The following is a 23,882-nucleotide window of genomic DNA, read 5'->3' as shown; positions in this document are numbered from 1 at the left end:
CCCGCGACCTGTCCCTAGACCTCCCGTGGGACCGGGACCTCTCGCGGCGTGGGACCGAATGCCGGAGTAAGAGTCGCCTGCGGAACCGCTCCCGTCTGGCTTTCGAAGAGACGGCCGGCAGTCGGAGCAGGCCTGGTCGTCGTGGTCGACGCCTAGACAAGTTAGGGACAGGTGGTGAGGATCAGTGACCGACATCGTGCGGTCACAATCCTCGCAGTGCTTAAATCCAGGCATCCCTATGGCACCGATCGGAGTCGTATGACTTCAAAAAGATGATAAAAAATTATCCAAAAAGTTAGTCAAAAAGTGACTAGAAGTACTGCTTTTTCCAGATCTGCGCTTGCTGATGCGGAAAAAAGAAGAACTGACTTCAGCACGCGGAGGCGGCGTCTAAGTACTCCGACGACGTCATCAGGGCACCCACGACGCAGACGACTGACGCAGAGCCGCAGACGACGCCTACCGACGCGCAAGGGTACCGCTACGCAAAAATTTGCGGATCCAGTCTGACGCCTGGGGATATTCTAAGGTAAGGAATCTATCACTAACGTGTCTCTTTCAGATTGATTCCATAATTTCTTCGGATGAGAGTATAAGATTAGCCTTTAGAGACTTTCTTCAGGAACTATACCGTGAACATCTACCCGGATCTAGTTAAGCATTGGCTAAGTAAAATCTCCCTTCCGGCCCGGTCTGATGATCAAAGTATAATCTCAGAAGGTGAGATCTGAGGAGGAGGTTAGGGCAGCCATTCGAAGTGGCAAGAAAGGGAAAGCGGCAGGACCAGACGTTCTACCAGCAGAAATTTTCAAGTTATTAGAACATGAAATAACACCTCCTCTTGTCACTCTATTTAACCAAATTGTGATGGACGGTCAGCCTCCCCCAGAATCTTGGAACGGTGCCTTCATTACTCTTATTTTGAAACCTGGTAAGCCTGCCTCTTCTTGTGGGTCTTATAGGCCAATCTCGATCTTAAATGTAGATTACAAAATCTTTGCTACGATTTTGGCAAGGAGGCTGGCAGGGGTTGCTCCAGAGTTGCTTCACCAGGATCAGAAAGGGTTCGTAAAAGGACGCCAGCTGAATGAATTAACATGATTTAATAGGAGCCATGGATATGGCTACTGCTGCGTCCCTTCCTCTGGCTGCGGTAACTCTGGATGCCACCAAGGCCATCGACAGGGTAAATTGGATATACCTGTTGGGAGGCCTTGGCCAAATTTAACATGGGGGGGAGGGGGTTCGGCAAACCATAGGCCTTCTGTATCAAAACCCTACTGCTCGGGTAATGGAGTGCTATCGGGCCCCTTTAACATCTCCAGGGGGACGAGGCAGGGCTGCCCTCTCTTCCCTCTCCTATTCGATTTGTATATTGAGCCCCTAGCACAACGCTTGAGGGATGACATGAATAGTAAGCCTTTCTCGTATGGGGGTTGGGAGCGGAAGGTAGCCCTTTATGCGGATGTGCTTATTCTTTCTTCGGATGTACAAACCACACTTCCAGCAGCATTGAAGGTAGCACAGGAGTTCAGGGAAGTATCAGGGTACGAGGTAAATGCCTCAAAAACCGAGGTTTTAATCTGGAACGATGATCTCTGAAATCAGCATACAGCCAGGATCTTCTATGCGATATCTTGGCCTAAACATCACGAACGACAAACCATTTAGTAGCCCCCAACTTCTCTGTAGTAGCAAAGCATTGCCGGCAGTTAACGCGATCCTGGGTATCACTACCACTATCTTTTAGGGAGAGTTAACTTGGTCAAAATGACCATTTTACCCAAAGTTTTTTTTATTTAATATGATCCCCCTTTATTTTGACCCCTCCATAATAATAAAATTACAGGCGGATATCTCTTCCTTTATTTGGAATAGGCATCTTCCGCGGATTGCCTGGAAGAAACTTAGGAGGCGCAGAGAGAAGGGGGGGTGGGGGGGGGGGGGGGTTGGCTGCCCCTGATCTGCAGCTGTACGCCTGGGCATTTCAACTCTCGCATGTTAGAATGCTTTTAAAGATGCCTGTGGATTCGGGAGTGGGAGCCCTGCTTGATGGGAAAGGTCTTAGCAGTCAGGGTTTTTGTTTTAATTTGGCAACTAAAAGTTTTAAAAAAAAAATACGTTGAAGATTTTGCAGGGTTTAACAAAAACGTGGGCAAAGTTAACAGTCAACTTAAAAGTTAGCTATTATGGGTATAGGGCACCTCTTTGGGGTCTTCCTGAGAACCCTTTGTGGCTGGGTGACAGTTTGGCGGCTCCGCTTAAGGAGGCAGGGATGTCAGTTTGGGGGGACTTATTTTCAGAGGGTAGTTGCTTCCGTGGGAGTGTGAGAGATAGAGCAGGTCCTAACCTTGCAAGGTTTAAATATATGCAAATGGCTGGGTGGACTCATTCCTTCTTGGCTCGGCCATCCTTGGCAAATAGATTTCCTACTGGAGGCTTTAGCCATTTAGTATCCCAGATGGTAGATAATCCACCAGCCAAAAAGGAAGTCTCCCTCTGGTACAATTTGATCATTGAGGAACTCGATGGGGACTTTGTTACCGGACCAGCTTTGGGGACCTAGTATGCCGGGTCACAATGTAAAGGATATGTGGAGCAACTCATTTAAAATTGAGGGATCTTGTTAAGCCGGCTTGGCTGCGCAGAAACAATTTGTTCACGCTCCACAGGGCCTACTATTCTCCCATCAGTCTCAATTCTCACAAGGGGACCCTGTGATTTGTCCTAAATGTGGTCTACCAGCGGCTTCAGATGCCCACATGTTCTTTGAGTGCCCTCGTTTGACTCCTTTTTGGGATGCTATATGCCACACTCCCTGAATCGTTAGGAAGTCAAATCACTCTAGACCTTTCTACTGTCATCTTTGGGCTCTGTCGAGGTTCATGGGCAAGCAAAAAGTCTTCTGTTTTATTGAATCCAACTTGCCCGTAGAGAGATTTGCAAAAAGTGGAAAGACAGTTCCGCCCTCACACATCGACTGGCAGATTTCAGTTTTGCAAGTGTCTAGAGTTGATCTAGTAAGATCTGGTAACCCAGCTAAGAGCATTTTGGAACCAGTTGGATTGGGGTCATTGACTTAACCAGATACTGTAAGCACAAACAAACTTGCACCTCCAGCAAATGCATTAACCATCCAAGGTATATTACCAGTACTATACCCCAAGATTTGCTGGATGCACGTCAGCAAAAGGTGCCTTAACTGAACTAAAGTAAAAGTGGTGATCAATTAACTAAAGGGCAAATTCATCTTTGTAAGTTTCTATATAGGCTGCATCAGTGAAAATATAAGCATTGGCAGATAGACCATGGTCTAAGCACTTCATGACTGCAAATTTCAGCTGCCACACCTATTAACATTAGTTGCAAGTTCCCTGCAGGCATGTTTTCAATTACATCACTGGATACATGGACTGTGAAGAACATGCATACTGTACATGGCCAATCACTGAGGAAAGCTTTGAGCGTGTGAATCCACAGTATATATGAGGAGTTGAGCACAAACTGAAGATCATGGAGTGCATGCACCAACAGGGAGTCCTACTACATTTGAGGACATTAGTATTTAGGGCCGTAAATGTTAACTGTCTAAGCGTGTCCCAGGTTAGTCGTAACCCACCCAAACCAATTAGTTTTTTCTTCCTACTGAGATACTTGCACTTTTTCGCCACAAAATATGCTGGTCAACACTCAAATGCAACCATGTATTATGGGTGTAGTAGGCATCCTTTTCCCACTAATACAGGACTGGGGTTCTACCTGTAAAACAGCCACAAATCCTTTAGAGCAAACCACAAAAATACAGTTAATTAGCCTAATCTTCTTGCATCTTGGCACAAAAGCAGCCAGGCTTAGCTTAGAGGCAATGTGCAAATTACACAGCATCTCAAACAGGAAAAAAGTGAAAACACACGAAAAATCGCTCATCAATTTAGAATAGGTTGCATCTTAATAAATTATTTGAGATCAAAATGACAAAACACATCCAGTCAGTAGAAGTGGAGGTATACAGCTTAAATGATGGAGATAAAAGTAGCCCTGAAATGCACAAAATGTCAAGGGTGTTTGGTTGTGCTGGAGTGCATGCGGGGCACAGGCCAAGAGTGGTCCGCTGGGGATGGTACCTTACCTCCTTGGTGCATTGTGTTGTTTCGGGTTGTCTGTTTTGATAAAGCTATGAGACGAGGCTGTGTGTCACTGCTTCAATGAGCTGATTTGCCGGGCCTGGTCACTCTGTGTTTGTTCCAATGTAGCTGGCAGTTGTGCGAGACTTTCCACTGCTTAGCATTGATTTCAAAGAGGCTGGCTTCTTGCAGGGAGTCTTTGCGTCACTTCATGACTGATATGGACGATCCTTCCATCAGGCCAGGAGGAGCTCTGTCAGCCCAGGACATGCTTGAGGCACTACTTGGAGGGGAGTGGAAAGGGAGGAAAGGGGGGGGGGGGGGGAGGGGGGGAAGGGGGGGGGGGGGGGGGAGGGACACAAATAATCAAGAACTCAACCATGGCTCAGTCCAGTGCAGCAGGTCAGCTGTGGAGTTGCAGGAAGGCCCCTGGAGCTTGCTATGTCCCTGTAGCACAAAACAGGTGAGTCAGCTGACCCTTGGAATCCCTCAAGTGGCCTAGGATACGTGCAGCAGGGCAGTACTCTGGCAGGGTAGTTCTTCTGTAATAACCGTTAGTCCAGGAGTGTACTGAAGAGTGGGTCTGAGTGTCCCATTTCAATAGTTTGTTTCCCCTTTGATTAGGGACAAGCTTCTGGAGTTTACCCTTACAGAAGGGTCTACAATATGTTGCCACCCTGCCCCGGTCCCAGAACGACCGGGATCACAATGGACTAGTGTGCAGTACAATGTGTGCGGAGGGAGCCCCTCCGAAGTGCATGTGTGGTAGGTGACAGCTTGGACCCCTGCCATCTTGCCGAGATGGCCCATCCTGACAATACCTAGTGCCCACCTTTTTTTGGGTCCAAAAAAATAGTGCGGTCAACTGTCCATCTAGGTTGAAGTTTATTTATTTCCGATTGTATGGTTAGTTGTACCGCCGAGTGGTCGGACAGATGCTCTGGCAGGTGGTCCAGCACTTTGATGTTCTTGTGAAGAATTTTACTAATCAGAAAATAGTCTATTCTAGACTTATGACCTAGTTTTTTGTTGTGTAGAGTAAATGGGTGCTCCTAGTTTCCTTTCTCTCTCCACATGTCGATCAGTTCTAGGTCGTTTTTGTAAATGCTTAGCCATTCTCTCATTTTCGGCAAGTTAGATTGTCTTCCTGGGGGGGGATCTATCTAAATTAGGATCTATCATAATGTTAAAATCACCTCCCAAAATTATTGGATCAGATGTAGTCAAAAGTTCTGTATATAGTTTCTGTAAGGGATTTGGATCATCCGTATTTGGTCCGTAGTATCCCGCTATAATAAAGTTGTCATAAATTTTTACTCTTGCTACGGCCCATCTGCCCTTGTTTTCTACTACTTTATGTATGACTTTTACATTGAGCGATTTTTTAAAAAGTATTGCGACACCCTTAACATTGCAATTTTGATTTGTGCAAACGCAGATATCCACCCAGTTCAGTGATTTTATTATTTGTTCCCATTCATTGTTTAGGAGATGTTTCTTGAAGAATGATAACTTCGTTATCCGCTGTCTTTAAATATTCAAAGATCCTCCTACGCCTGCTAGATGTTCTGAGACCATTTACGTTCCATGATAGGATTTTAAATTCCTTCGCTATTTTAGTCATGCTTTTTTCTTTTTTTGTAGGTTTAGTTCCCGTTCCATTTTTCCTTGTCGTTCTCTTGCACTCCTTGTTGGACTAGTGTGCAGTACAATGTGTGCGGAGGGAGCCCCTCCGAAGTGCATGTGTGGTAGGTGACAGCTTGGACCCCTGCCATCTTGCAGAGATGGCCCATCCTGACAATACCTAGTGCCCACCTTTTGTGATGCTGTCTGGGAGGAATACACAAAGGCCAACTTCCAATTACACCTAGTCATGTGACCCAGGAAACAGGCACTAAAGGGTTAGCATAAAGATACCAACTTTCTAAAAGTGGAGGTTTCAGGTTTGTGACAAAAACCGGACTGTACCATTGAAGAGGGTTTTAAAATGCAATTCTTAAGAGACTAAATTTGACATTCCTACCTACTCCAGAACAAAAGTTATTAGTAACTAATAAGGTAACCATATGTTATCCTAATGGAGAGGTAGGCCTTGCAATAGTGAAAAATAACTACGTTTTTCACTAACGAGATATGTAAAACTTAGAAGTACATAACCAACATTTTTTATTACAATGCACCCTGCCCTATGAGCTGTCTAGAGCCTACCTTCGGGGTAATATATATAATAAAAATGGAGTTACAGGCTTGGCAAGGGGATCATTTTGTCAAGTCAAATTGGCAGTTTAAACTGGACTATAGGGTCAAATGTCAGGCCGAGACATTGTTACTAGACTACTTAAGTTGGCGGCGCATAAAGTCCTGCAGGCTTACCATTAACACTTAATTTACTAGCTCTGGATGTATGGCACACCTCTTTTCCAGGTATTTAAGTAAATTAAATATGCCTACCAGGTGTATGCCAATTGTACCATATTTTAAGGAGCGAGCATGAGCACTTATGCAATGGTAAAGCGCGAGGTACACAAATTCAGTAAAACGGGAGCAACGGCAAAAGGTTTGGGGATGGCCCCTGCCGAGAGGGTCAAGTACACCACTAGCAGAACCCAGGCCCTTCGAATTAAAAAGGATTATTGCTGCAAGTAAACACAAAGTGGGGTTCTGCGCAAGCAGCATTCTTTGGCAGAACACCTCCCCTCCAAACCAATCTCCTCCATCCCAAGATCTCATTGTCAGACTTGGACAAATATTTGTCTGAGAGAATGCAGGCATGTAGATGACTAGGCACCACAACTCTCATACGAAGACCGTTTTTAGGTTTCGCCAGGCCGTAGCACTGCGAAGCAGTGCTCGCCTAGGCGAAATCTTATGATCCTACAGTATGGGGTTTTGTCCCGCCTCTGTCTTCCATTGGCTAGCTCCATAAATGGAGGCTAGCCATTGGAAGAGATTGGCTGTCACTCTTTCCCTGTCGGAACGAGATTCGGGGGCATTTCCGTGTCTTTTTTAAAGTCCTGCCCCTTTTGTTAATGAAAACAGATGGCGAGTCTTTGATCTCTACGGAGTGTCTTGCTCACGCTGTCTGCACAGGCCAGTTGGCTCTCTGATTGGTTGGCAACTACCAAATATGCTTTGTGATTGGTGGACCTGGTCAGCCAATCAGAGAGCCTACTGGTGTGTACAGGGAGCACCGCCACTGTCCTAGCACAAGCGCTCCTTTGTGCGGCAAGTGTCGGCAGAGCGCCTGGCCCCGCCTTGCTCTGTTTCTAGCGGCCTCACGTGTGGGATCTCTTCGAGCCAGTGGGCAGCACATGCACATATTCCAAGACCGCCTTTCTCCGGAATGTCCGGGAAGCTTCCGCCTTCCGTCGGTCTGAAAGGAGTAGTTTCTGTCCTGTGACTCCAGTTCTGTAGTAGGAGTATCTCTGTTATAGTCATAATCTAGTTAATAGTCCCGCCCATGTGCGTGGACCCCAGAGCAATCAAAAATAATCTCTTAAAGTGTCGAAAAAATGCAGAACTGCAGACACAAGAGAGAATTTAAAGACATATAATGCAGCCTATAAACAGGCTACACTGTCCAGTACTTCAACTAAAAATTCCACCAAAAATCCACAAACAGCAAAGCCTGTCCAGATTTCCCTTGCCTTCAGCAAAAACCCTCTGGAATGATAGAGAGGAAGACATGGACAGACAAGCCCCATAGGCTGCCATTATGTGGCTCAAAACAGGATACTGTGCCTTTAAGAGAACTTTCCAGAACTTCACAGTATCCCAGAATGCACTGCAGGTCCCTTTTACTTTCAGCTCTTTTTGAAAGCGTAACACGCCAGACCTGTAGCATTCCGTACATGAATATCTCTCCACCGGGGAGGAGGGCGGGCGCTTATGACTATAAAAGATACCCCTACTACAGAACTGGAGTTACAGGACAGAAACTACTTCTGTAGTAGGGGATCTCTGTGTATAGTCCTAATCTAGTGAATAGAATGGCAAGCCCATCCCCACACCAAAGCGGCGGTGGAGAAAAATCACCACTATTGTGCGAACAAATTCCGCAGCGAAGCCTGTCCAACCTGAGCATCTGCCCTGGCATCAGTGTCCAGACAGTAATGCTTAGCAAAGGTATGAACCGACTTCCAAGTGACGGCCTTGCAAATTTCTGCAATCGGCACATTACGGAGCAAGGCTGTCGTGGCAGTTTTACCCTTGGTGGAATGAGCCTTAGGCTTACCTCCTAAGGTCTTATTAGCTTTCTGGTAACACAGTTGTATGCAGGACACAATCCACCTAGAGATGGACTGCTAAGAGGTCTCAAGACCTGTCCTGACCGATCCATAATGGATAAACAATTGGTCTGACCTACGAATACCTTTGGTCTTATCCAGATAAAATTTCAACACCCTCCTAACATCCAGGGAATGTAAGGATCTTTCCGCTGGAGATGAAGGGTTCTGAAAAACCTTAGGCAAAGTTATAGTCTGGTTGACATGAAAATCAGAAATAACCTTGGGAAGAAATTTAGGGTGAGTACGCATAACCTTAGCAGCATGAAATACAGTATAAGGTTCTTGGCAACACAACGCCTGAATTTCACTCACCCTGCGGGCCGATGTACTGGCCACGAGGAACGCCGCCTTTCAGGACAGGTGCTGCAACGAAGCCTTATGAATGGGTTCAAAAGGCTCCATCAATCTGGACAGCACACATTCAATTCCCATGAAGGCGAAGGAAGCCTGACAGGAGGGAACACTTTCTTCAGGCCGTCCAAAAAATCTTTGATCACAGGGATCTGGAAGAAGGAAGTCTGTGAAGGGCTTTTACTGTAGGCAGTCAATGCAGCGAGATGAATCTTAATGGAATGAACATTAAGGCCAGACCGCGCCAAATGTAGACGGTAAGGAAGGATGACATCTTCCTTGCACGTCGTTGGGTCAAAGTTCTTGGACACACATCAGATACAAAACCTCTTCCACTTGTAAGCATAAGAGGCCCGAGTGGAAGGTCGCTTAGACTGCCTCAGTATGTCCATGCAATCTTCGGGCAGATTCAAATGGCCATACTGCACTCTCAGGAGCCATGCCGCCAAACTCAAGGACGAGAGGTTGGGGTGCAACATCTGCCCCCCGAACTTCGTGAGAAGGTCCGGCCTGCACAGCAGCCGTATGTGCGGAAGGAGAGACCGGTGTAGAAGGTCCGTGAACCACCACTTCCTGGGCCATTCCAGGGCAATCAGGATCATCCGTGCCCTGGACTGGGACAGTTTGATGAGCACCGCTGGAATCAGGGGAATGGGTGGAAAAGCGTACACAAAGCTGTTCGACCAGTTGATCCAGAGTGCATTCCCCAGCGTCCCTTGCTGGTAGTACCTGGAGGCGAAGTCTCGGCATTTGCTGTTTTCGGCAGTGGCGAACAGATCTACGTCTTGAGTCCCCCACCTTTCGAAGACTTCTCCTAGTACGTAGTCGTTTATGACCCATTCATGGTTTTCCTGAATCAGTCTGCTCAGTACGTCTGCCTGAACATACTGCACACCCGGTAGATGGGTAGCTGTTATCGTCAATCCTCTGGCCAGAAGCCAGTGCCAGATAGTCTGCACCTCCCGGGATAGGGTGCGCGATCTCGACCCCCCCGCTTGTTGAGGTAATACATCGTGGTTGTATTGTCCGTCTGTACAAGCAGAGAGTTGGTCTGGAAGGACAGATGAAAGGCCTTCAGCGCCAAGTGAACAGCTCTGAGTTCCAGGAAATTGATGTGATACGTGGACTCCATCGGAAACCACGTTCCTTGAATCTGTAAGTCTCCCGAATGCGCTCCCCAGCCGTGGAGAGAAGCATCCGTCACGATAGTCTGAGTAGGAATGTCCTTGTGGAAGGGAACCCCTCTGAGGAGATTCTCCGCTGCACACCACCACTTCAGAGACTGAAGAGCATGCAGAGATAGTCGCATCTTGTCGTCCCAAGATACTTTCCTCTGGTCCCATTGGTCCTCCAAGCACTCCTGCAGAGGTCTCATGTGTAGTCGTGCATGAGGAGTGAGGAAGATACAAGAGGCCATCGACCCCAGTAGAGAAGACACCGTCCTCACTGTTGTAGATGGAGCGGTCATAAGAGCCTGAGCCTTCCGAAGGATCGATAGTCGTCGCTCCTCTGAAGGAGACACGCTTGCTGACAGCGTATTGATGGTGGCTCCCAAGTACTGAATGCACTGGACCGGGATAGACTTGGACATGTTGATGTGCAACCCCAACTTGTTCAAGAGAACGCACGTCTTCTGGAAGTGTGCTTGAGCTTCCGAGGAGGAGGCCTTGATCAACCAATCGTCCAGGTACGGGTAGACAAACACCTTGTTCTTCCTGAGGTGTGTCGCTACCACTGCCATGCACTTCGAGAATGTTCTGGGCTCAGATCTCAGCCCGAATGGCAGCACTGTGTACTGATAATGGTTGGTGCCGACTTGAAATCGCAGAAACTTCCTGTGTTTGCACGCTATGGGCACGTGGAAGTACGCATCCTGTAGGTCTATGGCACAAAGCCAGTCCCCCCCTGTTGCAACTGAGGAAAAATCTGATGCAACGACAGCATGCAAAACTTTTCTCTGCGAATCCACTGGTTTGCCTGCCGCAAGTCCAGAATGGGCCTGAACTCGTTCTTGTCCTTCTTGCGCACCAGGAAGAACCGGGAGTACAGACCTCTTCCTCTTTGAGACAGAGGTACGTCTTCTATCGCCCTTTTCCTTAACAGTATATCAGCCTCCGCCTGGAGCTCGCGCAGTTGATACTGCGAGCTGACCGGAGGGATCGCTGGAGGAGGGCTGATGAACCGAAGACTGTATCCATTGCAAACAATATTCAGCACTCACTTGTCCGGAGTAATTTTTCTCCACTCTGCCAGAAAAAATTTAAAGATCCCCCCCCACCGGAGCGGGTAACGGATGAAGGGGAAGTAACCGCTCAGGGTAGATACCCGGCCGGGCCCTTGTTCGCGGTAGAGGACTGCTGTCCCCCTCTACCCTTCTGTTGTTTCTGGAAGGGTCTCCGGAACTGCTGCTGTTGTTGCTGCTGTCCTGAAGTCTGCCCCCGTCCTCTTCCTTGTGCGCCGAAGCGCCCCTGGAAAGGCCTGTAGGATTTCTTCTCTTTGGGCTTCTCCAAACCCACTGCCGTAAGGGCCTCCGCCTCCATGCGGGCCATCTCATCATCTGCGTGTTTTCCGAACAAAGTATCCCTGGAAAAAGTCAGGTTGGCCACCTGCTGCTGGGCCTCTGGCTTAAGTGACGTGAGCCGGAGCCAGGCATGTCGTCGCTGATTGATTCCATGGCAGTAACCATGGGCAGCCAACAAGGAGACATCCGCAGATGCGCTGATGTCCTGATTGGACACCAGCATCCCTTCCTTGAGGATCTCCTGGAAGTCCTCCCTCTTGTCTCTCGGTAGCAGTTCCATCAACTGTTGCAGGGAGCGCCACAGAGCCCGGTCATAACGTCCCAGCAGAGCTGTATCACTGGACGCCTTCATGGCTGAGGATGCGGTCCCACACGCCTTCCTTCCAGCTGAGTCAATCCATCGACTCTTTATCTGGAGGCACGGTGGAGGACGGGGAGGTAGAGTGTAGCTTCCTGGCCGCCCTCACAATCACCGAATTCGGTATCTGATCAACTCTCAGAAAGGCAGGGTCCGAATCCGGGGCCCTGTACTTCTTTAGAAGTCGGGAGGGAGCGGCCTTCACCACAGCCGGTGTGAGGAACAGCTCCTCCGTGGGTTCCTTCAATCCAGGTACTAGCGGAAGCAAAGGGCGAGAGAGATGCCTCTTGTGGAGCGTCTCGAATATCACTGACGTTGAAGGTGTAGGAGCAGTCACAGCGATACCCAACTTCGCAGCCCCCCTCAGGAGGACCTCCTGGAAAGTGGCAATGTCATCCACTGGAGAAACCCTGGTCTCTGGGGAGTCCGATAAGGTCGGGGAGTAGGAACGGGTCCTGGAAGAATCCGTGCGGGACCTCGACCCCCGCCCTTCTATGACTCCTTGATTTTCCTCTCTGTCCGGAGCGTCAAACGTGACCTCCTCGGCCAAGGGCGGTCAACCGGGTCCACCGGGCTTTGATGGAGCCTTCGGTTTAGGCGTACCCTTGGGAGGTGTAGGAAGAATAGGCAGCGAAGTCTACCTCGGTGGAATTGGAGGCTGCTTCACTGGCAACCCTGGTCCAGGATGCGGTGGAGGCAACGGAGGAGGAGTAGGAGTCCTCGGGGGGAGACCCCTCGGTAACAGAGGAGGGGGAGTCACCTTCCCCGACGGGGTATACACCTCTGAGTACACCGAGCCCGGCGAACCTCCATCTTTACCAGCCTGGGACGTTGGCGTACTTCCCACAGCGTCAGGCCTCTTTCCGCCTCTTTGACGTCGAGGAACGGTGACCAGACGGCGGGCGCCGGCCTCCTGACGTCGAGCGCCTCTTCTTCGGCGACTAACGCTTTCGCCTCGACGGCGACTTACGCCTAGACGGCGGCCTTCTGCGCCTCGACGGCGATGGTCAGCGCATCGACTGCGATCGACGATGCCTCGACGGCGATCTGCCATGCATCGACGGCGATCTGCCATGCCTCGACGGCGATCTGCCATGCCTCGACGGCGATCTGAGCTTTGACGGCGACCCGGGCCTCGACGTCGACCCATGCTTAGACGGCGACCTGTGCCTTGACGGCGACCTGGACGACTAGGACTCCCTCGACGCCGAACGCCTCCTCTTCGCCGACAGCAAAGTCGCCTCGATGGCGAGCACCGACGCCGGGCCAGTTGACGTCGAAAGCTCGACGACGAAGAAACAGTCACCGGGGACTTCGATGGTCTAGTAACATCCCTCGACGCCGAGCATAGACGTCGTTTAGTCTCAGACGACGGGGAGCAGACCGTAGTCATCCCTCTCTACGCCGTAGTGGGCGCAATAGACCCAGGCGGAGAATGGTGGCGTTTGCTGGCCTTCCTGCCCCTGGGGAGCCCCCCAGAGGCCTCAGCATGGGCAGAAGAAGCCCCTCCAGGCCCACCTTGTGCCTTCAATCTTCTTTCCTCGAGGCCCTGAAGTCTGATCTTCCTGTCCTTCAGGGTCCTGCCAGAGAAGCCTTGACATATCACACACTCCTCAGGGATATGTGAAGGAAGGCAGAGGATACACACCTCATGGGGATCCGATTTGGCCTTCTTCCAGGAGCACTCCAGGCATTTATCGAATAAAGCAGGCATATGCGACAAAAACAGTGCCAGAACCAAGGAGAAAGGCTCCAGGGTCCTGCTTGCAGGAGCAGGAAAAAAGAACTGAAAGTAAAAGGGACCTGCAGTGCATTCTGGGATACTGTGAAGTTCTGGAAAGTTCTTAAAGGCACAGTATCCTGTTTTGACCCACATAATGGCAGCCTATGGGGCTTGTCTGTCCATGTCTTCTTCTCTATCATTCCAGAGGGTTTTTGCTGAAGGCAAGGGAAATCTGGACAGGCTTTGCTGTTTGTGGATTTTTAGTGGAATTTCTAGTTGAAGTACTGGACAGTGTAGCCTGTTTATAGGCTGCATTATATGTCTTTAAATTCTCTCTTAAGTGTCTGTGCAGTTCTGTATTTTTTCGACACTTTAAGAGATTATTTTTGATTGCTCCGGGGTCCACGCACATGGGCGGGACTATTCACTAGATTATGACTATAACAGATACCCCTACTACAGAAGTAAGATTCAGGAAGGCTGCAGGGCACGAGAGCAGTGAATGACAAGATATCTGCTTTAACCTTGACTGGCACCGCGTTAGTCTCCGCAGCTTCATTCCCGGTCTCCTCATGGCCCATCAGAGCGCCTAGCCTGCATACCTTACACCTCTCTGGGACGGTGATGTTCAGGGGCCATAGAGCGTGAACGTATTTATCGAACCATGTACCCGGAGGCCGGAGTGAGTGGAGCACGCGCCATTCTCATTGAGATTGAGACTTGGCTCTGGAGGCGAGGCGGCCCATTAACACTGGAAGATGGCAGCTAGAGCGATGCTATTAATGGTTCATAAAGGGAAGCTGAAGTGTGAGTGTGAAGAACTAATAGTAGAACGAATGTATTGCAAACCTACAAGTCGAAGTGATGTAGAGTTGTATTCCACGCCTGTCTTTGCCGAGGACAGATTCAAAGCGCTGGTACTGAGCCTTGTGGTGAAAATGAAATTTGAGAACCGGAAAATGTGTGGGCTGCGGATGTTGCGACCCTACCTTTGCTAATGATCGAAGTTTTACTGCTTGATAAAGATAAGCGGTGCATTTTTATTGCCTTGCCAAGTGTGATCAGAGCCTAAACCTTTCCACAAGTATACCTTGGCTGTGATGGCCAGGGTAACTTGCCCTGTAACATCTCACCTCGAAGTCCTATCCGGACTTTGGCCCAGTCTACAGAAGCTGGCTGCTGGTACCAGTGTAAAGCCCTGTATAGAGTTTATTTGGGGTATGTTTTAGAACGATGCTGTCGTGATTTGACGTTTAAGATCACTGTTTAATAAACAGAGTTCAGGTTCACCGTTATTGATCCTTGATTACTGAGCTCCAGAACCTCAGTGAAATGGGGATGTCTACAATCAGACCTGTTAAAGGGCACAAATCGTGTTCATGTTTTTTTTTTTTAACTGCACATACCAAAACGCCACGGTGAAAGACTGGGCTGAAGTTGTGCATTTTTAGAGAAGGAGGAAGAAACTGTCCGATCGAGTATCTCAGGCCTGGTTTCTTTGTCTTTGCTTCTATGAAGTTTTAGTTAGTATAAAGGCCAAAGTTTATGTTCCCTCGCCCAAGCCTGCCTTGAGCCTGTTTTGATCATTTAAAAGAAACGTAGCCTATAGTTCTCGGGCTCCAAGGAATCAATACCATCGACTCATTTCCTTTCTCCCTGAAGCCCACAAATGCTGAGGTGCTGTGGGAAGATGGCATGATGGGTCTAGAATAGACATCAGTTAGGTGCGTAAAGCCTCAGTCTGAGGTCTCTGAATTCCAAGTCCTAAGCCTGGGTTTTTACCCCTGCTTGCTCTGTCTGTTGGTTGGATTTTGGTTATTGTAGAAATCCATAGTCAGCTCCCCTTCCCACCCACTCTTCCAGAACTCGTAACTGGTCTTGATATTTACGTTTGTCAGCCTTAGCCACTGTCCCAGCAAAGAACTCCTCGCATATTGAACATTTCTTTTTGGATCCTGTAGAAAAGAAGATCAGCTGTTTTTGTGTAGTATTGGCCAGATTTTTTTTTTTAACCGGGGAGTCCGGAAAAAAAGCCTGTTTCCATAATCTATTGTGATCGTGGGAGTAGCCCTAATTATAGTGTTTTTTACTGTGTATAGGAAAGTCTTGGAATATTTCTAGCTAGGCTTCACAGAGTCTCTGGTTTCATTCTGCGCGCGCTTTATAGATTCCTGTTTTTCATTTTGCCAAATGGTTTCGTACTTTTGACTAACGTGTCTCTTAGGGCGGTGTGTCAATGAGTCATAGCTTTCTTTCCCTAGTTTTTACCTCTGTTTAGATCTGTTTTATCCATTTAAGTACATCTGCCAGCAGTGTGACGTTTCTGTAATTTCTGCTTATAAGTTGTGAGGCCTGCGCCTGGATGTTACATTACAAGTTCCTGCCCTGCCTGGATCTTGGATTACCTACGTCTAGATCTTGAATTGCCTTGTCCTGGAACCAGAATTGCCTTTGCGTGGATGTCTGATGATCTCAGAGTGAACCCAAATTATCTGCCTTTTCACTGTCCATTTATATGCATTTTGCCATTTAGCAGACAAAAACTGTCTTTTGTTAAACATGTTAATAGTTAACAAAAGTATTTCATTAATCGCAGATCTATTAATTGACTCTCCCAGTCTCGCTTGTTAGCTGGGTCACAGGAGATTCATCTCTGCGTAAAGTAGGCTCCGTTTCTTCTGCCCATTGCTTTAGCCACTTGAGAGCAGAGAAGTTCCCTGTATCGTGGTTGCTATTGGGTCTGAGGGAATTTGGTACTCGAGTGGTCCCACATGGGCTGAACCTGTGATATGGTTAGCCCCATAATCGATTTTGTGTATGGCTAATGTGTGCCTCTAGTTCAGTATACAATGACACCATATTCATTTGGCAACATCATGTAAGTTAAATGTAGGCCTATGGTGACTTTGCTCCTGTTAGTCGGCCTTAAATTGTTGAACTGTGCTGAAAATGCTTACATTTAAAATGTCTGGCATGTAAGCAAACCTGTGGGAATTTATGGCATGGATGCTAGGACCTAATTTGTACCTATTTTTGTTTACAGAGTTTTACAAAGCCCGAACTTGACCCAAATCTGGTATCAGAGCTCTTTACATAGTACCAGTTGCATTACATGACACATTCATTTTTGGTAGGCACATGGGGATTAAGTGATTTGCCCAGAATCACAGGATGTGCAGCATCATTGTAGGGACTTAAACCCAGTTCCCCAGATTCAAGGTCGACTGCCCTAGCCGTTAGGCCAACCCCTCTCCCCTTTGGTTGATGAAAGGCTTTTGACTGGCTTGTATTCATATTGTGGAAAGTCCAAGACTGTTACCCACAGTGGTCACAACAAATGACATGATGTTGCAGTGGCATTTGAAATGTTTCTAGTTATCTTGTTAACAATGCACATTCCTGTGCCAAAGTGAATAATAGTTTCTTACAATACTTTTGTTCAGTGGAGCATTTTTGCTAAATTCATAACCTTCACAAGGATTATCCCTCCAGCATCTGGTAATTAACTTAAAGAAGTTAGCCAGACAGAATGAAGATTTTATGTTCATATAATACTACTTCACTGTAATGAGATGTTGCTTTGATTCAGAGCTTTTTGTGTTAAAGGTACATGAGAAGGTTTTGAATACTAGGCTGACATCCATACTTGGAAACCTAAATGTCTACCACTATCTTAAGTTTGTGGCGGTAAGGCATGTAAATACAAAGAGAAGCCCCTGGGAACAGTCATTTTTACCGGGATTTAGCTACTTGATTTGGCATGACGTCAAAATATCTACCAGTGAAACATTTGTTTACACATCAGTAGGAACAAAGATGTCTATTGGAGTGCTGAAGGCCAAGACGTTAATTAACTAAAATATTTTATGCAGTCACAAGGGAGCAATAGTTCTCAGATTGCTAGGGTTTCGCTGCCAGCCATAGAGGAATTATGTGAGCGTTCTGTGCACATACCTGTATCTTTGTACCACTTGCACTCAAGCCCTACCATGCAGCGGTTCAGTTGTTCCTCAGCCGGAGAGTTGACTTTGACAGCTGAAAAAAGGGCAACTTATAAGGGTCCAATCTTATAGCCAGTACAAGGACATGCGGCTATATAACTGCAGTCCCTTAAGAGCTTCAGTGTTTACCAGTCCATACCCTGATAGTATTCACAGCTTGTCACACTTTAATAAACCATTCTCCTAAAGAAAACTGCCTATTAACACTTCACCATCTTGGAGAGTTCTCTAGTACTGGGAAGCTGAGCTCTGCCCGTGTTCCCAAAAATTAAAATTTAGAACCAAACGGGCTTCTTCAGAAGAGCCGTGCCTCCGATCTGGAACTGGCATCCTTAAGCTGTGATGCCTGCTTTCTCTGTTGTCATGGCACAGAAAGTTAAAAACCTTCATCTTCCTCAGTTTTCTAAATACTGACCAGAGACTGTAACTACAACTAAAATGGCGCTTGCTGAGGAGGAGCTACGTCAGCAAACAAGATGGCTGCTTAGGCTCCCGGCTCCGCCGACCTCCGTAACACGCCGCGATATCCTGTATATTATCCAGACTTTTCGGCTGGTCTCTGTGTGCATGAACTGTTCCGCACTCCAATGGTGAAATCCGGAAACTTTTATCGGCTTGTTGGATGAAGTTCTGTCGTGTTGAAGTTTGCGGCCTGCTCCAGCGGTGAAGCCGGGGCCTCGAGTACTTTCACAGCCGGGCTGCAGTGCACCAACATCGGTCAGAAGAACCAGGCTGGGTCCGGTCAACCGGAGTGGAGGCTTTGTTTAAGCCTGAATTTGGTGGCGGGGAGGTGATTGGGATTGATGTCGGGTATGAGACCGTGGATCGAACGATGCATGAGCCATCGCTGAGGTCAGTACTGGCAGAAATTTGGGCGTTTCGCTCACATGTGGATATCTTATTGAGCAAATTGGACTCGCGCCTATCTGAGATGCTCCTGGTAGAACCGGACCCGGCCTTACGGTTGAAACAGGAATCTGCAGCCATTCAAACCATGGCCATTTTGACTCTGTGCGAGAGCCCCGTGAGGAAACAAGCATTGGAACCATCGGATGGTGCCCTGGGAGACTGTTCCCGAGGATGTCATGGTATCACCGAATCTTCCACCACTATCGGCTCTGGGCGTGTTCTTGTTCGGAAAGGCCAAGGTTAAGATTGACTAGGCCGGGAAGGGTTGGAGTGGCTTCACAAGTGTTCAACCTGTAACTGTTTGCTCTAAGAGGCTGGGCGGTGTTTTCCGGTACCCTCTACTTTCTTCTATAGTGTTGTCATACGTGTTCTTTTAGTGATAGGGGGTGGCTGTATCTGGCGGGGGGTTAAAAGGGGCTGGGAGCCCAAATGTATATGCCCTCCTCCACTCTTTCCTTCCTTTACGGTTTTAGTTATTAGGGGCGACAGGCACGCTGCTAGTGGGTTATGCTGTACCCATCTGCAGGGGTGCAGGGTGGGGAGCTGGACGGTTTTTTTTTATTTTGCCTTTATTTTCTATGGCCTTGCTTTCCCTTCTCTTTCTTTCTTAAGGATCAGTATAGCTACGAATCATTCGGACTTTTATTGTATGCTTGTATCTAGTGCTCATGCTTTTATGATATCCAATTTCCGGGTGGGCAGGCTCCGAGAATTGGCGCAACATGGAGTGTATATTGTGTGTTCATTTGCATCGATCTGTATGCTTTGGTGCAGATTCTCCATCACAGTGGTTATGTGTATATCCTGTTTCTTACCCTGTCCCCCGCATTATCTGGTTTGATTGTATGGCACCTGATCCTCTCTTATATGATAAGAAACTAAACCTCTGACTCATTCTGGAACTTAGTTGTGCATTCTTATACCAGTTTTGTCCTGAATCGCTGCCGAACCTCTGGGTTGTCGGCTGATGAGCTGTGTAGTACTGTAATATCAGTGGTTTTAATTTATCTAGCAGCCGGCCCCGCGGTTGTAGGCCCATGTTTGTATTTTATTGAATGCTACAATAAAGGTTTTCAAAAAAAAAAATGGCGCTGGCTGTGGTCCTCTTTCTGGCCTCCGATTTTCTCACTTTTCCGGGACGGGTTTTGCCCTCCTGGTCCGTTTTTCCGGGGGAGACCCTGCCCTTGCTACTTCGTTAGCTCCTCGGGGAAAGGGTCAGAAGGGAGGAGTGTGCGCCCCCCGCCCCTCCCCCTTTCATCTACCACTTCAGGGAATATTATGTAGTGCTCAACAATATGGCTGGAGACTCTTAACCCATAAGGATGCAGCACCCCAAGGTGCAGTTGATGTAAATTCCTCGCCTTTGGGGTTAAGGTCCCCTGGGCTTGAGGGTGCTGAATAGACTAACACCACCCCCCCCAACCCCCCCCCAAAGACCCACCACACGTGGCCCCTCCTCCGGGCCACTTGCTGCTGCAGAATCCCCATTGGCCCTCATTTTCTCAGTATATGTACCATTTGATTACTATAAACGATCTATTGTGTGTTACTTGTGTGAATACATGTTTCGTGTTGTCTTAGAAATGTTAGCAACCGTTTTCAATATATCAAATGTATCTAAGTGCTCGTGAAATGTGTTGTTATCGTTCTACCTTTAACACAGTGCTTAGAAACAATACGTGTACGGTATAGTCCATTTGCGAGAGATTAAGCTATTGGCATTCTAAATGACAATGCCATTAATTTATCTGTTTTCAAAACCAACACAAATAAAAAAAATTGTCATTTACAACGCCAATAGCTCTAACTTTTATAAAGGCGAAACCGTTGCATTGTAAATGCTTGTTGTCCTTCTCAGCAGGGCTGATCTAGCGCACACCAGCTAATTGGCTGAATGAAATCAACGGGCCAACACTGAAGCATTGCCGATTGTGTCACTGAAAATTTGGAAATCAAAGTCTAACAATACTGGGGCGAAGGGGTTCAAATTTTCCCAATAATACTCAGCAAGGCACTCTTCCCTTTCGGCATCTCCTGACAAGCTATCACAAACTTCAATGGAGTGAGAATCAGAAGGACAAGTGATTTATCAAGAGTGCGAATGTTTTTTTCTTACTCATTAAGACATGAGAAAACCATTTGATTTAGGAAATAGACAGAATAGTGACGACTCCGAACTGTCAGTAAATCACGGTTAAGGAATCATGTGCAAAGAGGTAACTGAGCTCCGTGCACCTTGCTCTATGAAAACCCTGCAGAGCATGATGCAAGTCAGTTCCTAGAAATCCTTAAAGAAAATAGGTTATACATCTTCATTAAACAAAACACAATTAATCGCTAGAGCTCTGGTACTTCTTGAGAACACATGCTAGACAGTTAAATGTAATTTGTATACCTCTGCTTGCTGCAGTGAAAATACCAGTTTGTTCTGCTTCTGCTGCAGCATTTGACTTCCTTGTTCTTCCTGTTGCAACTTTTTTTTCAGCAAATCTACTTCAGCCTGCAGAGCATGCTCTTTTTCCTGGGCTTCAATGGAAAGGCATTCTAAAAATATATATAAACATGTTAAATGAAGGCAATTAAAAAATATATATATTACTTCTAACCAGCACTGGTATGCTTCACAACTTTTCCTTTAGTGCCAAGTAGGAGTTTGGCCCTTATGTGTTGCACAAAGAGTAAGTGATACCCACGGAAGGTCTAAGACAACCAGTTACTTAACTGTAACAAGCACTGGCGTTGCCAATAGGTCTCGCAGTAGGAAAGTTGGAGCTATTGGTTTTGTAAATGACACATTTTATATTTGTGTTGGTTTTGAAAATTGCGAAAATAGTCGTCATTTACAATGCCAATACTTTTAACTTTTGCTAATGTGACACTCATAGTATTTGTAATGCAAATGTTTTGTATTTACGTGACTTAGATGTATTGATATTACAAATAACAATGGTTATGCAATTTTTTAAATAATTAATACTTAAATAAAAGTTATTGTAATTTATAATGGCAATAGCTTAAACTGTTGTAAATACCTTTTGTGAAGATTATGTTCAGTGTATTTTATTGTGAGGAAAATAAAAGAACAGAAGTGAAATAACGTCTTTTTGTGACATTTGTGTAATGTGCTTGTGTTTGAAAAGGGTGATTGATTGTGATATGATGTGTGATGCTGATAGGGTGTGTGAGTGTGTTAGTGTGTGTGATTTTTGAGAATGTTAGAGGGTGTGTAAGGGTCTTTGAGTGTAACTGTGTGTGAGGGTGAGTGTGTGTGAGGTGGTGTGAGGGGGAGGGTGTGTGTATTCCGATGGTGTGTGGTGTTGTGAGGATGAAGGCGTGAGACCTCAAATTACACAGTAATCACAAAAAATATATAACCTGATATACTTATTTAAGTATCAGTAACTAGCATCGCCGTCAATATGCTTAGATGTATGTAGAGGCTTTAACAGCCTTGATGATGTGTCATTTGCAGTGGAGACTGAGACGGGCACAAAAGCGGCCCATCGAAGGGCCTACACACCACAGGCCCATCAGCAGATTGCACGCCTTGCTACTCCGAGGTTGATTAAGTTTAATAATAGGTTTTTGGGGCTTAGAGCGATGGTCGTCCTAATGCATCATAGATAATTAAAATTATCTTTGGACTGGCTGGGGGCGGGAGGGAACCTATGCTGATAGCCGTCAGTCTGGGCGCTGGCGGTGCTGTCAGTAGTGCTATGTCACAGTCAGGCGCCAAGCGCTATATCGGCCGCCATCACACACCAGATGACCGGGATCTGGTCCCGTCTCCCCCAGGAAACAGAATAGCGCCCAACAAACTGAACAAGCCGAGCAATCACGTATGTTTCTGTACATCTGTGTCCTCTTATTGCAATGTATCACTGCACAGAATAGAACGTGCCCAGCCAACATATCCATGTAACACTGTACTTCTGCATGGCATTTTTGGTGAGTGAAGACCGATCCGTGAGTGAGGTAGGGTGCAGTGACTCTGGCAAACAGCAAAAGACCCCCCATATAATACAAATATTCACTGTCCTAGTAAAGGCCAATAAGCAATTACGAGCGCCAAGATATCCCAGTAATGGATACAGACGTCGCACAAAGCTGTTTTGGAGAGTGACGGGGGGGGGGGGAGGAGTCCTTTGCAGCAGAGGCAAGGAGTGTGGCAAAGGTCCGGAGGGAAGCCGGATGGGGGCGGTAGAGCCTGGTGGGGATGCGGGAATGTGAGCGAGGAGCTCACGGGGAGAGAGGCCGGATGGGGGCGGGAGAGCCTGGTGGGGGGCGGGAATGCGAGGGAGGAGAAGTGTGGCAGGCGGAATGCCTGTGTGTGAAAGCGCAATAAAGATCTGCACCCTGTAACAGAGGCATGCATCCATGCAGAGTCATCTTGGGCTCTCATCCTTCTAAGAACGATCAAACCTCGAGTGCCACTGAGGATGACATTACAACAACTGAGAGCCAGTCCTGCCTGTGGTGTTTAGCCACATGCAGCTGATCCCAGAACTTCCAAGTTTCCCATGCCATGCGTGCATCCATTTCTAAGTAAGTACCTCGTGGAGTCTAGGCCTTTTCTTTGCATTCTGGGACGTGCAGTCTTGTTTATCACACTATAAAGTTAGGACCACAAGTAACGGAATGCAAAGAAACCACAAGACTCTGAGCAGCGAGTCACGCATGTTTCTGAAGTACTTGGCTGCTTTTCGTGTTGTCGATGTGCACCTTGAATCTTCAGGGAGTGAGCACTGGGTCCACGTCACAGGGTAAGAGGCGGAGCAGGGAAGAAATGGGGCATATGCTGGCAAGAGAGATAAAACATGCGCTCTGATGGAGTGCTGAAATAAAAAACAAAAAAAAAATCGATTCCAGAAAGTAAGCAGTGAAAGGAAAAAATTCATGTCATCCAATCAAAAGTCTAGTAAAGAGCCAATGCTTCTTTGAAGGGTCACATGCAAAAAGAAGGAAAGCATTGGATAAGAAGCATACACATGAGACTGACAAGAAAGCAAAGCAAATGTAAGGAACAGACTGGCTCAAAGATTTGTACGTTTTGGAGGCTGAGTTATCTGGAGAGAGGCCGGAGGGAAGCCGGATGGGGGCGGGAATGCGAGGGAGGAGAAGTGTGGCAGGCGGAATGCCTGTGTGCGAAAGCGCGGTGCGCTTGGAGAGGGGCTGGATGGGGCGGGAGAAACAAAGAACGAGTAGGAGGGAGGCTGATGCGCGTGCTTGTTTGGTCACGTGATTCACGTGAACTTAAAGAAAACCGCAGCAAAAAGCCCTTGGTTTGACGAGGATTTTGATGACTTGAATTCTCGCTCCGCTCAATGCGCTTGCGTGCATTGATAGGTCGCGAGACCTAAAAGCAGCCACAGACATGGTGGTCTGGTGACCCCAGCAGGCCACATCCCTGTGAGTGCTGGCCATTTCTAATGGGTCGCAAATTGTGAGCTGCCTCATGAATATTAATGAGTCGGGTGAGGCCCTTGCGACCCATTTGAGAATTACAGTGTCTTAGACACTGTTGTACATTCCATTTTGTGATTTGCAAAACCTCACAATGTGCGACAAGCAAAATGGAATGGTCGTACATCGGGCCCTTTATCTTC

At 47.3% G+C, this 23,882-nt stretch overlaps 1 protein-coding gene across 1 annotated transcript in view; it reads right to left on the bottom strand.

The window, feature by feature from the left end:
• The window catches only part of HMMR (hyaluronan mediated motility receptor), a 488,049-nt gene that overhangs the window by 171,653 nt on the left and 292,514 nt on the right, over window positions 1–23,882 (bottom strand). Inside the window, exon 14 of the mRNA XM_086931406.1 lies at window positions 20,672–20,820. Within this exon, the coding sequence (XP_086787532.1) occupies window positions 20,672–20,820 (149 nt within the window). The remainder of the gene's footprint in view (window positions 1–20,671; window positions 20,821–23,882) is intronic.

Source organism: Lissotriton vulgaris, chromosome 7 (genome assembly GCF_964263255.1).
Source record: "Lissotriton vulgaris chromosome 7, aLisVul1.2, whole genome shotgun sequence".
NCBI classification, from domain to species: domain Eukaryota; kingdom Metazoa; phylum Chordata; class Amphibia; order Caudata; family Salamandridae; genus Lissotriton; species Lissotriton vulgaris.
This window is presented reverse-complemented; position numbering and strand designations above follow the sequence as displayed.